The sequence below is a fragment of the Oryx dammah genome, unplaced genomic scaffold, assembly GCF_014754425.2.
Source record: "Oryx dammah isolate SB20612 unplaced genomic scaffold, SCBI_Odam_1.1 HiC_scaffold_3, whole genome shotgun sequence".
Lineage (NCBI taxonomy): Eukaryota > Metazoa > Chordata > Mammalia > Artiodactyla > Bovidae > Oryx > Oryx dammah.
The window spans coordinates 69,596,767-69,614,159 of record NW_024070187.1 but is presented as its reverse complement, the minus strand read 5'-3'; the positions used below and the strand labels follow the sequence as shown (position 1 = coordinate 69,614,159).

General features: G+C 40.8%; 1 protein-coding gene across 2 annotated transcripts in view; it reads right to left on the bottom strand.

The window, feature by feature from the left end:
• Nucleotides 1–17,393, bottom strand: part of KIT (KIT proto-oncogene, receptor tyrosine kinase) — an 82,212-nt gene that overhangs the window by 13,778 nt on the left and 51,041 nt on the right. Inside the window, exons 7-9 of one of the 2 annotated variants that reach the window (XM_040238228.1) lie at nucleotides 16,767–16,882; nucleotides 2,430–2,544; nucleotides 549–742 (exon numbers count right to left, since the gene is read on the bottom strand). In XM_040238228.1, coding sequence (XP_040094162.1) covers nucleotides 549–742; nucleotides 2,430–2,544; nucleotides 16,767–16,882 — 425 coding nt within the window. The remainder of the gene's footprint in view (nucleotides 1–548; nucleotides 743–2,429; nucleotides 2,545–16,766; nucleotides 16,883–17,393) is intronic. The other variant, XM_040238229.1, reaches the window with a different exon arrangement.

Here is a 17,393-nt window from a genome sequence, read left to right as displayed (position 1 = left end):
TATGTTGGGAGAGCTAGTCATTCATGTCAGATTTTAAAGATGTTAAAAGAAAATAGCTCATTAACATGATTTCACAAAAGGTAATGTTAACTTTCTAACAAGGTATCTGGCGATGCGTTAAAATAACTGATTTTAAGTAACAATGTAAATAATTTTTAATTGAATTTAAATTTAATTGTCCTAATTCTGTTTCTGTTTGGGTATAAGGTAAATCTACTTCCCCTATTTTATTTCTCTACCCTTTTCTAATGGAAACAGTTGGAAATACATGATTAATTTTATACATATACACATGCATGCATTCACACATACATACATATGTGCACACACGCATAAAATACATAAAACACATAAAGTGCATGGTTACTGCACACATTTTATTAAAAAACTAGCACAGAATGAAACTTAGTACTTTTGATGACAATCGCATGCGTAATGTAGATATTACCGGACATGACATGCCAGTGATGGAATGGACTTAAAAGTCATGATTGACATGGCAGGCAGAGTCTAAACATCCCCTTAAATTGGATTAAAAAGAAATATACCTTTGCTGTTACCTTTAAATGCAAAGTTAAAAGAGGCAGAACTCTTGCCCACATCGTTGTAAGCCCTGCATTCCACCGTCCCATTGTGTTTGAATGTGCTGTCATCAATGGTGCTATAAACCACTAGTTTTCCAAATGGTGAGACAGATGAGTTTTGGATCTGTACATCCACTGGCCCAACAGGAACAGAACACCTAGGTGGGAGAAACAGCAGCCCAGACTTACTCTCAGAGAAAATCAACTGAATACATTGGATATGGCATACTTTTAAAACCAAGTCAGAGATTCATAATCAGATATTCCCTTTTACAAGTGGAAGTGTGATGACAAATGAACATGTCTGTGCCACCGAGAGAAAGAAAAGCACTTGGAAGAGGAGAAAGGGAAGAGGTTTTGAGGTGAGATGTGGGTTTGAAATCCGGACTCAAACACCTACCCTGTTGACTTGTGAGTAGTACTTAAGTCTCCAAGACTCAGTTCCTACAGCTGTAAAACTGGGGTAGTAATACCCATCTTGGAGGGTTACTGAAAGGATTAGAGATGAATTCAGTAAGACCGTTGGCTCCCATCCCTGCACACAGCAGCCATTTATAAATAAAGTAATTGTGAACAGATGTATGCAGGGTTGAAAAGGAAGGCGGTGGAGGAGGAAAGCAATAAAGTCTATAAGGATGAAGACAGGGCCACCCCCACACCCTGGAAGTGAGGATGCTCTGGCTCAAAGTGCCATGGAGGGAGATGGAGATAGTGCCTGCTGGGTTGAATGAACTCCAGGTGGCAAAGATCATCAGGAACCGGACTCAGATGACTCTATTTTAAATTATCCCCTCCACATGCCTAGCAATTTTGTTCCCATACCTGGTTTTACTTTCTCCCTTGGCTCGTAACACCTGCATATGGTAGCTGTCAGTCTTCTATCCATCTCTACTCACTAGAATATAAACTCACTAATGGGACTCAGGTGTGTTTTGTTCACTAGACCCATGTCCAGCATATAGTTGGTATTCCATAAACATTTTCTCAGCGAATGTCTACAACTACTGGGGCTGTGTCCCCGGTGGGCAAACTTTCCAGGGGTCTTGAACCTCCCTACTTCTCCCCCAAAGAAAACACTCAACTAAAACCCAGCTGAGAACAACAGGCTTACATAACCTCTCCAACTTGCTATTTTTTTAAAAAAGAGCTGTTCTGTGAAAAATGATATTTCTATTATTATTGTGACTACTCAATTGTGATGTTACACTGGGCTTTAAAGCCTGAACGAAAAATAGCATTTGATGGATAAAAACAGTGAAGCTGACCCCATTTTCATCTCCAGGTAATGCGAAAGGACAATTTAAGGCTTAAGTGTGGATTGTGAAAGAGAGGAAGTACAATTCCAGATGCGTTCTGCTCAGGGGCTGGGCACCTCATCAAGGAGAAAACCTTTTTAAAACATGTAGCTCCCCAGCGCCATATGTATGGTAATTGTGCGATCGTTACTTTTTTGGTAACTTGGCAATTAACTTCTGAGGTAATTTTTTTCATGATAACTACAGTCACATTTCCCACACATATTACCTCCTGTGTATATATTGGAAATCTAATTACTCTGTCCTGGGAAATTGCTTTATCTACCTGCAGGCTGGAAATTGCATGATAAATCCAAAAGATAACCACCAAAATAAAGATGTCGTTCAGTAATCATGTTTCAGCAAACAAAATTAATGTCTACCAAGAAAAATATAGCAATTATGCTCTCTAAAAAGCCACGTGGATAGAAAAAAATTAATCAAAACAAAGTTTAAAAAAAATAATAATACTTTGAAAACATATTTGAAATTCAACTGAATTGCAGTCTTCCTGATGAGTGTTAAGTGGTATCCAAAATAATCATCTCACCTCTGCTCAGTTCCTGGACAAAAGTACCAATCGATGGTTGGCTCCGGGAACCCTGCGGCCACGCACTGTAGCATGCCATTCACCAGCCTGTCATGCGTCAGGATTTCTGGTTTTGCTGGAGGAAGAGAGAAGCAGCCATATGTCAGACTGCTGGGAAACCTCATCAAGGCTCCCTCCACAATTTCTGAATTTTTAAAAACTTTCTCAAGGATTAAGGGGACCCTGAGGGAACATGTTGCTCAAAGGGGAGAATGAACCAGTGAATGGAAGCTACAGGTAGGCGGATGTGAAGGTTTGACCAAGAAAAAGGCTTTCCTGGTTAGAGCTACCCAGCCCCCATGTGGACTGTTCATCCTGTGGATGTGGGGGTCTCTGAGCTCTCCCTGCCTCAGGGATGACTGAGGTTGCAGGACCACCTGGCAAGGTTTCTGTTCCCAGGGATGGGGAACCTGAAAGATGCGTTCTAATCAGGATTCTAGGGTTCCCAACTGTCTAACAGGTGAAAATGCTGAAGCTCCAATACTCTTGGCCACCTGATGTGAAAAGCTGACTCATTCGAATATACCCTGATGCTGGGAAAGAGTGAGGGCAGGAGGAGAAAAGGGTAGCAGAGAATGAGATGGATGGATGGTATCACCGATTCAATGAACATGAACTTGGGCAAACCCCGGGAGATAGTGATGGACAGGGAAGCCTGGTGTGCGTGAGGTTGCAAAGAGTCAGATGTGACTTAACAACACTGTTTATTAAAGTATTCCTGCCATCACAATCTCACTGGAATTTCAAGTTATTGCAAGAACTAGAAGAAATTAGGAGGAGTTACGGGAAGAGATAAGACCCTCCCCTCGGAAATTTCCCCCCTCCTTTTTTTGATGGGGGTGTGGAAGGGATGGTGCAGACAAGGAGCCAAATCACCCCTTTAAAGAGAAGCCAAAACATCAGAGTAAAACACAATATGGGCTTTTAACTCCAAACTTTTATTTCAAATGCAAAATAGGATAGGAATAGAAAATTAGAAGAGGAAACCAGCCCAAGAGTTTTACTCATACATATGTCTAAACCTGAGTACAATCACTGAAAAAGTAAACTGTATCAGCAGGAATGCTCTAATTTGACATTTCTGTGTAACTATAATAATCAACTGATATTCAATCAAAGGTACCCTGCAAATTCTTGAGATTAGTGAACGGGAAAAGAACTTACATTCAGCTGTTCTACTGGTAATACACTTGAAGGATTTGAACCCTCTGAGAATGAGTAAACTACACTGGAAGCATCTGATGGCAGGGACGGTGATGAGCTCATCCTGCATCCCTGGTACAGCATCGCAGGTGCTGACCCCAGGCCTGTGCACAGAGCTACGGGTGGCCATGTGTGTGGTAGACAGAACTGTACCCAAGCTCTGGCTTTTGGTGGATCTCTGCTGTCCACCAAGTCTCTGGGTATCCAATGGGAATAACAATAGTAACAACGGGAATTCTTCATAGTGATGTTGTGACAATGAAATGAAATGATTCTTGACAAAGAATCAAGAATGATTCACAGAAATCAAACAGTAAAAGCATTAATTAATGGGACTTCCCTGGTGCTTCAGTGACTAAGACCCTATGTCCCAGTGCAGGGGGCCTGGGTTTGATCTTTGGTCAGGGAACTAGATCCCACATGCCTTGACTAAGACCCAGAATAGACAGTAAATAAATTTTCAAAAAAATTTAAGTATTAATTACTAATTTATTACTACTCATTTATTATATTTTCTCCTTAGAGTACCCACCCTCCTAGGTTAATCAAGTTTGGTACCAATTAAGTTAACTGTATCGGTCACTCTACATATTCTCTTCAATATATAAAGATATTAGATATTGAAGAAAACCTGCTTAAGACAGCATGATAACATGTATGTGTTTTAACCTGAAGAACTGGGAATTTGACATTGATTACATTGCAACTGATAGGAAAAATAAATATATTTGGTCAGAGGAAAAGGCCAACAGGTCACAAACTAATTTCTTCGAAGGAAGGTAATGCTGATAAATGACATCTTTGTAGAACAACCTCTCAGCACCTCATCTCCTTGCAGGCAAAATGGCTTGGCAGGGATCAAAGTGTCTGCATGCATGGCACACCCACCTGTCATTCAACCTGGCCCTGCTGATGGGCAGGCCATTTGGCTAATACACACAAAAGAGCAACACTCCAAAAGCAATCTCAAGGTAGGGGCATCCTTGAGAGTTTGGATCCAACGCCAGCTTTCACAAATAGAGCAAGAAGACAAGCCATCGTCTTGCGAAAGCGTCCATCTGGCAAGTTTCATTTAATTATCATGGGCAACTGTGTGACCAGGCTGAAAAGTAGGACATAACACAGAAAATAGTGGAACTTTAGGAGAATGCTATTTGCTGAAGACGGCAGGCGCCATACGGCAGGTCTCTCTGGACTGAATTCAAGTGTCATCTCCTTTTCCTAGCCATCCTCAACTCTCCAAAGCCAAGTTGGTTGGTCTCGCTTCCCTACTCCCGAAGCACTTTAGAGCACCTGACACACTTCTATAATATCCTGGTCTGCCTCCATCCGACTGTTCTCAAGGGCAAGGACCATGTCTTACGGACCGTGCTTCTGACTCCTAGCAGAGTCTGACCTGTGGCAGACACACAGTAAGAGCTGTTAAGTATTAAGTCCTCCCAAAGAAACAAGTCCTTCAAATTCCAAAGGAATTCAGTTAGTGTCACAGGAAGGGACCTGGAATATCAGCCTATGGTGACTTTTCTGTTACACCATTTTTGCAATGGTGGGCCACGAGAAAAGAAACCCGCACATAAACCTGGCCATGTGGATTTTTTCTTCCATACTGAGATTAACGATGAGAGAAGGTCCACACACAGATAGCAAAGATTACTGGAGAGAATCCAACTGGACAGAATTCAAATGGGAATCAAGTTCATAAGACAGATTTCCTCATAACAACCTTCCTCTTGTCATTCATTGTTCCTGGATTTTTAGTGAAATTAACTATTACTCACTAGGAAAAAAAAAAAGAGGGGGCTGAAAGGGTGTATTATATTTATAGTTGTTGAATCTGGGTAGTAGAGTTATACATCAATATCTGTTTCATTCTTTTGACTTATTTTCTAATTTTTTTTTTACAATGAACACAGCTAATAATAAACTTACAAAACATTTTTAATTTAAAAAATTGGAACAGCTGAAAATTACATAATCAATTACATTTAGCTTTGGTTTCAAGTGCCCTAAGATCCAAGCCTTCCAGCGTGACACCTGGTAGCAGCTATACAATGGCCAGGGCTGGCAAACAGTGTGGTCCGGCTGGCCTACTTGTTCCTGTGTGCTGGTTAATCAGGCACATTTTTAAGCTACTATCCCAACTATAACCTGAGGCAAGCCAAGCAGCTTTTGTCCTGCTGGCACTTAGGCTGGCCAAACAAGATCAGAGGGCCCCTCAAACTTCAAGGTGCATTTGAAGCACAGAGAGATGAGGTTAAAAAGCACATTCCTGGCCCACCTCACCTCCCCCAAGATTAAGTAATTTGAGAATCTGACCCAGAATGGGGTTATTTTAGAAAATCTTCAAGGGACCCCATCAGGGCCAGGACAAGGATGTGGCAAGAAAAACACCTAAGGTGAGGAATTTAAGAAGGCTCTCATCCTCCAGGTCCTGCAGATTCAGGTAGACACCAAGAGTGAGCACCTCTTAAATTCTGCACCCTAGGCATCTCTCTTGCCTCATCCTAATTCCAGCCCTGTCCCTAATGCTGATGACAAGAGACTTCATTCTGAAAGGGCTAAATTACACGAGTACAGCTGGGGCTATACGTGGCACATTGCACAAGGAACATGTTTAATGCATAAAGAATGAGCTAGGTATAATTCTGATTCCTAAAAATGAAAATCTGGGCTCATCTGCATTTTGTAAGTGCCTCAACGCACCGTCTAAGTCATTAAATATACATTTTGCTTTTAAAGATACATAACTCCCTGCAATTCGCCAGGTTAAATCTGAGCTGTGTTTTCTTAGATATTCTGCAATCAGCAGTATACCAAATGACACATTCCCTAAATCCTCCCAAGTTGGAGGTTTAGATAAGCCTAAGAGGTGTATAAGTTATGTATTTCCTGTAGAGATAAAAAAAAAAAATAGCCTTGTCTCCTTTCAAAGCACTGTGGACCTGAGTCATCTGGCATCTCCGACAACACTGATCAGCTCGTAGGCAGATTTCAGAGTGCTTGTAACTCTTCTGAGAATTTACTGCTCATGCAATTAAAAACCCCAACCATTTGCTGATTTATCCCACAGATATACGATCTTAAAAAAAAATTCCTTTTCACCACCATCAGGTCCATAAGGAAGGCAAGAACAAGTTGAATTTTAAAGAACACAGCACAGATAATAGGAGCTGGGGGGCTGGGGGTGGGAGGATGTATACAAGTAATTGGTGGGAAAGAGATGAGCATAGTTTTTGGCTTACCCTAACCGGCTCGGACACGACTGAGCGACTTCACTTTCACTTTTCACTTTCATGCATTGGAGAAGGAAATGGCAACCCACTCCAGTATTCTTGCCTGGAGAATCCCAGGGACGGGGGAGCCTGCTGGGCTGCTGTCTATGGGGTCGCACAGAGTCATACACGACTGATGTGACTTAGCAGCAGCAGCAACCGACTCCACCAACTCTTGCTACAAACACACATCTGCCCACATGCTCTAATCAGCAAAGAACTCAGACTTTAGTGTCCATATGTGTGTGTGTGTGTGTGTGTGTACACATGTGTGCATCCAACTCTGCAATACCAGGGACTGTAGCCCACCAGGCTCCTCTGTGCATGGGATTTTCCAGGCAAGAATATTGCAGTGGGTTGCCATGTCCCTCTCCAGGGGATCTTTCTGACCCAGGGATCGAACCCACATCTCCTGCATTGGCAGGTGGATTCTTTACCACTGAACCACCTGGGAAGCCCAAGTGTCCATATATCAAAACACTAAATGAAGAGGAACCACAAGAATGAATTTGTTTTTACAACTGTAGGTCTGATGATATTTATCAGCAACACAGTGATGCTTTGTAGCAATTTGTCACTATCCTGATTTGGATCTGGGTCACATCCACATTCCTACCATAATATCATTATAATATAGGAATTTAAATCAACTAAAAAAGTATTTAAAAACTCGGGTTAACTTTTACCTACAAAAGGAGTATTATACTTAAAAAAAAATCTTCAGAACAGATATTTTGAAAGTACATTTTGGATACTAATATATACAATATAAACTACAAGACCCTATTGTATAACATAGGGAATTATATTCAATATCCTGCAATAAATCATAATGGAAAAGAATATGAAAAAGAATACATACACACATACACACAGAACTGAAACACTTTGCTGTACACCGGAAACTAATATAACACTGTATATCAACCATATTTTAATAAAAAAATTAAAGAAATTAATTTTGTTTTATACATTCTCAAAGACACCTAGAAACTGGTGTGTGAGTACTTTAACAGAATTTCATTTAACCAACTAAACAAAACTTCAACTACAGTCTTCTGCACCCAGTTATGTTTTGCAGAATGTCTATCATTTAAAAAAAAATCATTCTCCTAATAAAGTGATGTCTTAAATAAAAAGTATGCAAACTTTTCATGTGAAAGGTGAAACTAAATATTTTACTTTAGGGGTTATGAGACTCTCTTACATACACTCAATTCTGCCCCAAATGTAGCCACAGACATGTATGCAAATGTGCAAGGCTGTGTTCCACTAAAATTTTATTCACACATACTGAAATTTGACTTTTTCACATCTCACAAATCTTGTTTTTTAAAATCATTCCTACCTCACACCCATCCCAAAGAAATAAAAAAAATTCTTAGATTATGAGCCATTCAGAAAGTGGATACTTGTCAAATCTGGCCAGGCGGCTATAGTTTGTCAATCCTTATTCTGAACAGCCATCAAAAAGATCTCCCTATCCTGGAAGTTAGCTTTACAAAAAATGATGAAACTACTTGGAGAAAGCCTTCCTCAGCCAGAACCACTGAGCTCAATTTACAAGAGCACCATCACCAGTGACCCAGGGGTTGGGGTGGGGGGGTGTGTACACAGGTTACAATGCAGTCCAATTGCTGCCTAGGAGTGCAGACATGTGATAAAGTGCTATTTTTCTACTCTGTATAAGTAGTGGATTCATTTTGCCACATTAATTTAGAAGTGGAAGAGAAGGGTTAACACAATGCCCATGGAAAAATTACATACCTATTCTTGGATTAATTTAAATTTCCACTATACATTATAGGTGACCGTGTATACATCTGTAACCGAAGGAGACTAATTTGATGTAAAAACACATGGGGCTCAATTGGAAAGGAAATTTCCACAGAGCAGCAGTTCCACTCATATGAAAGCGACTACTCAGGCTATTTTTAGAGAAGTATATCCCAGGGCCAGGGTCAATTCTAGCTGAAGTTCGAAAATGAAAAAGTGAAAGTGTCTCAGTGGGGTTGGACTCTGCCCCCATGGACTGTAGCCCACCAGGTTCATGGAATTCTCTAGGCAAGAATACTGGAGTGGGTGGCCATTCCCTTCTCCAGGAGACCTTCCAGACCTAGGGAATGAACCCGGTCTCCTGCACTGCAGGTAGATTCTTTACTGTGTGAGCCACCAGGGAAGGCCCAGAATATTGAAGTAGGCAGTTACGAACCTCTTCTGCTTTCGCACCATAAACATGAAATCATGGCCAGATCATATCAACAAAGGGCCTAACGATCTAGATAGGTTACCCTGTTCTCCCATCAGTTCAGTGATTGAATAGATCCCCCAAATTAGCTACACACCCAGCCAGACCACCAACTTTCTCAGGAGACATGAAAGAAAAATCATGCCAACACACCTAAATTTTTTTAAAATATGAGACTCAAACTCTGCTTTAAAAGTAGGTTGCCATGATATTCCTTTATTCTTCCAGTTTAAATGTCTATAGCAATTCTTGCATCGACAAAGATCCTCTTCATAAGGAGGAAATATTAAAGTGTCACATCAAAAACAACACTCATAACTCCCAAGCAATTTAAGAACAAAAACTCATTTCAAGTTCAGGAAAAGAAAATAAAAACAGACTTCACATACTGTCAAGTATCTCAAATTACCTATAAAAAAAATTAATGTAGAAAGACAAGAAACTATTTTTACATAGATTAGCTACCCATACTAACACTGTTCCTTAATTTGGAACTGTCCTGCAAGTCAGCACAGCCTATCTTCCTAGACATATGTTCAAGATATAGGAGCATGAAAGACAATGACAGATGGTAATCTCATTGACTTCCTGCCACTAGAGTAAGGTTGCTCATTTGAGATTAAATAATTATAAACTTTAAATAATCATTTAATAGATTTCTTTTAAAATTCAATCACATTATTTCAGAGTTTCACCTCATAACACCACAATGTCTCAAAATGGTATCAGATACTGGTTAAGGAAATCACGAAATAGCCATGCAAGGAGATAGCAAAGTGATTACTGGGCTTCCTGGGTGGCTCAGATGGTAAAGAATCAGCCTGCAATGCGGGAGACCTGGGTTCAATCCCTGGGTTGGGAAGATCCCCTGGAGGAGGGCATGGCAACCCACTCCAGTATCCTTGCCTGGAGAATCCTCATGGACAGAGGAGCCTGGTGGGCTATGGCCCTGGGATCACAGAGTCGGATATGACTGAGCAACTAAGCACAGCACTGTAGAAGAAATCTTACGGCATGGAAAACAGCTCACAATGAGTTCACTGTTTAGCACCAAAACACAAGGTGATGCAAAAGAACTTCATTTTTGTCATCCCCCACAAAAAAAGTTTTTTTAAGTGGTCTCTGAAGATATATATTAAAAGAGATATATTAGCACTGGTAATCCATAAAATGTAAATCAACTTTAAAAGGAAGAATTAAACTTATTTCATTCTTATTTTTGCCTACTTATAATTTCAAGTTATCATACCTGTCATATAACAATTTTCTAATATGAAAACATTGTTTTAATCTAAAAACAAATGTGTATAAGTGTATAATGAGGCACAAACCAGGCCTCATTCTGGGTATACTGTGGTAGTCTTACAGCAAACTCTGAAAAGCAAGTAGGTAAATCAGAAAGTTCTGATTTATTTAGCACTTATCTTGGTAGCACTAGCTTTATTTAATGTTGAAGAACTCCAATAATTTAATACAGAAGTAGGTCGAATAAAATCCACCTAACCAGAAAAAACAGAGAAGGCAATGGCAACCCACTCCAGTGTTCCTGCCTGGAGAATCCCAGGGACGGGGGAGCCTGGTGGGCTGCCGTCTATGGGGTCGCACAGAGTCGGACACGACTGAAGCAACTTGGCAGCAGCAGCAACAACCAGAAAAAAGAAAAGAAAAATACTAAAAAGCAAAGCCTCTCAAGCAAAACTTGATAAGTGTGTTAGCATTAAGTCTCAAAATTCTAGCCTCTAACACAAGTAAGGTTTGGACACTCAAGTGTTTGGAAGATCCTATCACTTTAAAATGGTTAAGCGGTTGGAAAACATGTCCATATTCCAAAAAGGCAAAGTCCTAGTGACTCTGCTCTCTTGACTCATGAAGATCTGGAAAGGTGCCCCAAATCCGATAGTATTACTTTTACCCTAAATATAATCACTGAGATTTGCAGCCAGGTGGGTGACTCAGATGGCTGGCAAGCAGGCTATCCAAAGCCATCTAGCTACAAGGCTGTCGTGAAAGCCCTACACTCACCTATGCCAAATGGTGGGCTGCCCAAGTTGTTGCAGGGTATTCCACATTGGGGAGCTTCTCCCTGGAAGGATGGTCTAGCCATCCATAACTGGATTTAACTATGACCACAAATGGGCTTCCCTGGTGGCTCAGTGGTTAAGAATCTGCAAGACACGTGGGTTCGATAAGATCCCTGGGAGAAGGTGGCTTCCCAGGTGGCTCAGTGGTAAAATAATCTGCCTGCTAATGCAGGAAACACAGGAGACATGGGTTCAGTCCCTGGGTTGGGAAGATCCCCTGGAAAATGGAACGGCAACCCACTCCAGTATTCTTGCCTGAGAAATCCCATGGACAGAGGAGCCTGTTGGGCTACAGTCCATGGGGTTGCAAGAGTCAGATATGACTTAGCGACTAAATAATAACAATGACCACAAATATATAAAAAGCAGCCCAGATACTGCAGATGTGGTCAAAGGGAACATTCCCATCGAAGGCCTCATTCTGAATGATTTATTACTTTGACTGATTTGGGTATACTGTATGATCTATAAATAATCGCTTACACCAGACAGGATGTTAATTATGTGATGCAGTGGTTTAGGAATAATACATTAGTTAGCATTTCCTTAAATTGTTTCAACCCCTCTGTTAACACTTTGCCATAAATGAAGGGAAACCGGTGATTCTGAGAATTTGGTGTTCAGCAGTCATGTGGATATCCAATCGAGCTTAACATCATTTGTGTTCCATGTAAGCCCAAAGATGAAAGGCAAGCCCTTTCATTCTCCAGACTTTTCTTGTCCTGCTGGCCATTCTGCACCACCACCTGAGTACCACCATTCTTTTACTCAGCTAGTGAAAGTGTTAGGTCACTCAGTTGTGTCCGACTTTTTGCAACCCCATGGACTGTAACCCGCTAGGCTCCTCTGTCCATGGGATTCTCCAGCAAGAATACTGGAGTGGGTTGCCATTCCCTTCTCCAGGGGATCTTCCTGACCCTGGGATCAAACACGGGTCTCTTACATTGCAGGCAGATTCTTTACTGTCTGAGCCACCAGGGAAGCTGAAGTAGGTCTGTCATTAAAGGACAGATCTTTGAGATTGAAGAGAAATCTCCAAATACCATTTGCTACAAATTTTAAATTCATAATGTGGATCTGGAAATGCTACCAGATAACATTTTATTGATGTAATGCTACCAGTGTCATTCTAGGTTACTGGTAAATCAAAACTACCAATGAACTATCACCTCAAATCTGTCAACCTGGTTATCATCAAAAAAACAAAAGATAACAAGTATAGGCAAAAATGCGGAGAAAATAAAACTTCTGGTTCCTTAACATAACGGGAAGGTGGGAATATAATTGCTATACCCATTATGGAAAACGCAGAACTTTTTCTTGTCTAGAAGGATATCTATACTCCCACGTTCACCACAGTAATTTTTACAACAATCAAAGTATGAAAACAATGCAAATCTCTGTCAGTGGATGAATGAAGAAAGAAAATGTGGTGTGTATGTATGAGAGAGAGACAGAAAAGTCGAGAATCAGGATTAATTAGGGTTAAAATACATGTTTGGCCTTTTATTTGTCCTAGATCTGGTAAAAACCTTTACTGTATGACATTTATTTTTACCAAAGAGATAAATTTCTCTCCCCCCCCACTGCTTTTTTTTTTGCTAATTTGTAAGATTTCTATAATTATATTTTTTTGCATTTAAAAAAAATGTAACCTTTTTATTTTCTATTGGGGTATACTCAATTAACAATACTGTGATAGTTTCAGGTGAACAGTGAAGGGACTCAGCTTTATATTTACACGTATCCATGCCATGCGACCCTATGAACTGTCCACCAGGTTCCTCTGTCCATGGGATTCTCCAGGCAAGAATATTGGAGTGGACTGCCATTCCCTTCTCCAATATATGTATCCATTCTCCTCCAAACTCTCCTCCCATCCGGGCTGTGACATAGCATTGAGCAGAGCTGCATGTGCTATACAGTAAGTCCTTGTTGGCTATATATTTTAAGTATAGCAGAGTATATATGTCCATCCCAAACTCCCTAACTATCCCTTCTCTCCAGCAACCATTAAATTCATTCTCCAAGTCTATGAGTCACCAAAGAGACCACAGATTTCTAAGCAACCATCACAGGCTACCTAACCTACAGAATCTTGGTGTTATCACTTTTTCTAACACCTGCAGCAATCTTGGAAAGGGTAACGTGTATTAAGAAAACACTTTTGGGTAGTTTTATAGTTCCTAAAACCCTATTTTTCACCAAATTTTGATCTGAAATGGAAACAAATGGCCGTTTTCATCAAAGATATGAAACTTCCTTTTAGAATTAAGAATCTGACTTCTATATACATCTTCAATAAGCAATTCAAGAATAATTATAGCAATGCAAGTTGAAGGCAAAGAATCACCGATTTTTTTGTTTCATTTTTTGGCCATTACAAACCACCTTTAAGGTCACTGAGTCAACAGACCCATGCAAATCATGCCTTGTTAGAGAAGCTAAAGATAGTACTAAAACATTTTAAAGTTTAAATGTATATAGCTTTCTCTTAAAGCCTCCCACATAAGTGATTAAAACACAAACACACACAAGTACAATATTCTCAAATTTTCAAAGCAAATGAAGTCTTCAACTACCAAATATTTAACTACTCAAAATCAAGGATTTCCTTGAGCATTTCTCATGGCTGAATCTATTAAGCAATTATGCATCCCTGTCACTAAAAGTAGCCTGAATTCCTACACTAACAGCATGCATTTATTATTCTGATTTTTATTCATTCTAGTTTCTGCAGAGCACAGTTCCTTTCACCCTTGGGGCTCAGCTTATTTACAGAATAAACCATGCAGCAGATCTACATAGGCATTTGGCTCGCTAAAATAATATGTCAAAATGGACACAACTGGTCCCACTTTAAATTTTAAAATTATTTTTAACTTTTGATTTTAAATTTAACATAAAAAAATCTTGCCCCATGATAGCATCAACTAGTTTTTTTTCCAATCCAAAAAATAAAAAGTCAGCAAAGAAATTAGCTAATTATATCTGTGAAGGGCAACTGGGACACAGTTCCCAAGAAACAGATGAAGTATTCACACAAAAATGCTACCTCTGTCAAAGCATCTAGAGATCAAGAACTCCAATGTGTTAGGTGAAGTGAAGTAAATGCCTTTAGTCAGCTTAGTGTCTGAAGCGACTTCAATGAATAGACCCCTGAAGAGCTTAGCCAAGGAGAAGAGACACTGCACACCATCATCCTTGTGCCCAGTGCTTGAAGCAGGAGCTCAGCGTATGCTAGAAAGTATTTGTGACCCAGGCCCCAGAATTATAGGGAATCCAAGAAAGTATCATTTGGGAAGGTTCAGGCCATTTCCTCTCTAGTCTCAAATAGGCATGAGTTCACCAGCAGAGGTGATCAATATGGATCCTGTCAGATGGCAAGTTAGGCTGGTAAGTAAAAACGTAGCAATTTTGTCACCCAGAGAAAAGTAAGGGTGACTTCAGAGATGTCTTTCTAAGGTCAATGACTCATGACTGACTGGCAGGTCACATACTGGCAAATGGAAGCAGGAAAAAGGGGGAGAGAGATCTTAATGAGCCCTTGACCTTGAAGCCAGGGAAAGAGAGATGGATACAAATGACACAATGTTAGAAAATTCCCAACAACTAAGCTTCTCAAAGTGAGGCCTGTCGAGTAGACCACGGCCACAATCTACTAGTTCTGGTGCATAGTATGTAAGCACAGAAGCCAAGACTAAGCAATGAGAAGGAGCAATTTCACTTAATTATATCTGTTGAGTCTAGTAATAAATAAATAAAAAAAAGGTCCATTCTGGGATTTTATATACCTTTGTTCTTTTCCATCTCTCTATTCTAGTGACCAGTTCTTTCTATATTTTGTTAAGGAGTATTGATTCAGAACAAATTGGAAACTACAAATACACAAGGTCCTTGGGAACAGGTTGAGAAGCACTGCACTAGAACGCCTAAAATAAGGTTTTGTATAGACAGTAATGCATATGATGTTTGCAAGGATATTGATTCACCTGCAATCATCTCTTCAATTACTTGAACATGAAGATTTCTCAGAAGCAGGCAATTTTGCCCATGTGTAATACACTAATCTCTGATTAACATCTGAATTAATCTAGAGATACCTGAATTGCAGGCCAATGAGAATACCATGTAATCAAAACTGTTCTGAAGAACTGAGATGTTAATTAACATGTTTCCCTTGGAAAAGCAGTTTTGTGGTCATACAAATCTGAGATATATGCTCAATCCCACGCCTCCTTCTGAGCAGGCAAAATATACATTAGCGTATTAAGGATGCTGAGAAAGTCTGTAGCTCAGAAAAATCTGTATGTGGATATGATGCTCTTTATCTAAATACACGCTAACACCTTTTTTTCAGGAAATACAATTTTGGAAATGCTGGAACAGACAAAAGACTCCAGATTAGCAACCAAAAACCTGTCTTGAGTATCACTCACTAGATGTTTCCATTTGTAAGGGGATCACGCTTCCTACCCCACCATGCTGGTGAGCAGCTCCATCAGGAAGGTAACGATGGAGAATCACTCCACAGAGCAAGTAGGAAGCTCCTGGAAGATGGGGAACTGGCTCCCCTCCTGCAGCCCAACACATATGAAGGGCTCAGCCATTACTGAGCTGTTTTCCAGGGAACGTCCCAGGTTGTCATCTCACCCACCGCCCCCTGACCATACACCCCAGATAGCTAATTCTGCTGGTCATTTTGTGGGCAGTCCCTTGGAATCCCATGTCTTTGGAGGCCTCCAGCCTTTGGTCCCCTGCTGGTGTGGTGTGGCAGGCACCTGCCCTGCTTTCTGGGAAATGCAGGTGACCCCACAATAGAGCCAAGAGCAGGTCGTGAACTTGAGAAAAGCCCCAGCTGGTGAGGACAGCCCCTGCGGTCAACCTTTGTACAGAGATATTGTGGGACGTGGACCACACAGGGCCCAGGTGTTCCGGTGTCCGCGGCCATCCTCCCACCTTAAACCACCTGCTTGCTCCCTTCTTCCCCAGTTCCCCATGGTACACAGCAGGGACACTCTGAGCTGATCAATACCGCGTTCATTTCACACAAAATAATACCCTAACCCTGAAAGAAAGGTGCTATAACAAAGAAATCGTTTGTTGGGGCTTGATAGAACCTCTTTCCCACCTAATACCATAATCCAGCTCCTATTCAACCTCCAGCTCCCCATCTCGGCAATCAATAATAATACATTCTCCCTCAAACTGTTATTTTTAACTTCTATGTCTCTTCTGTTGACTTCAAAGGGCAGCACCCAGCATCTGAGTGCCAGCTACAAGGTCATGTGGTCAGCGAATTGTAGGACAAGGAATTGGTTTTTGTACACATCCTTCCAACCACCAAACCACGAGGTCTTTGTTAAGGTCAAAATTATCATGAAACATTATTGACCCAGTACACAATGAACTCGGGGCGGCAGCTGTTGCAAACACCAGCCACAACTTAAAAGAATAAAAAATAAAAAGATAAGGAAGCATTTGTTCTACTCACTGTTCACGTAAACATTAAATGTCACGGAAGAATTGACATCAGAATTGGACACGTGAAATGTGTAAGTGCCTCCTTCAGTCCCTTTTAATCTGGTTAGATGAAGTTCATTTACGTATCTACAAAAAAAGAACAACCCATCAGTCACCTGGGGATCACCTACCTCGAAACGTGTGGTTTTTTCACAGTTTCCATCTGGAAATCCATGCCTGTTTTGGAAAACTACATCCCATGTAATTCAGTGTTAACAAAATCCACGTTAACAAATGCAAACACACACATATATTTCATTGAGACAAATGCCTGGTATATGAGAACAGAGTCGGGAAAGGCTTTCTCACCATAAGGCAACCTCACCCTCATCCTGTGCTGTTCTTATGGCCAGCATCCTTCCCCGCCCTGGTCTCTTTTCAGCCTCCCTCTCACCAGTGTCCTGAACTCACCTGCCCTACTTTAATAGCACCTGCCTGGCAAAACCCCAGACTGGCAGGCATCTCCACCAAGGTGTCTCAAAGCAGACACTTCAGGGCCATGCAGCAAGGTCAATACCATGGCCCTCACCTTCACTCTGACAACACCAGCATCTCCTGGTTCTCCTCCTACCCCTGCCACTTCTTCCAAGTGTCCCCC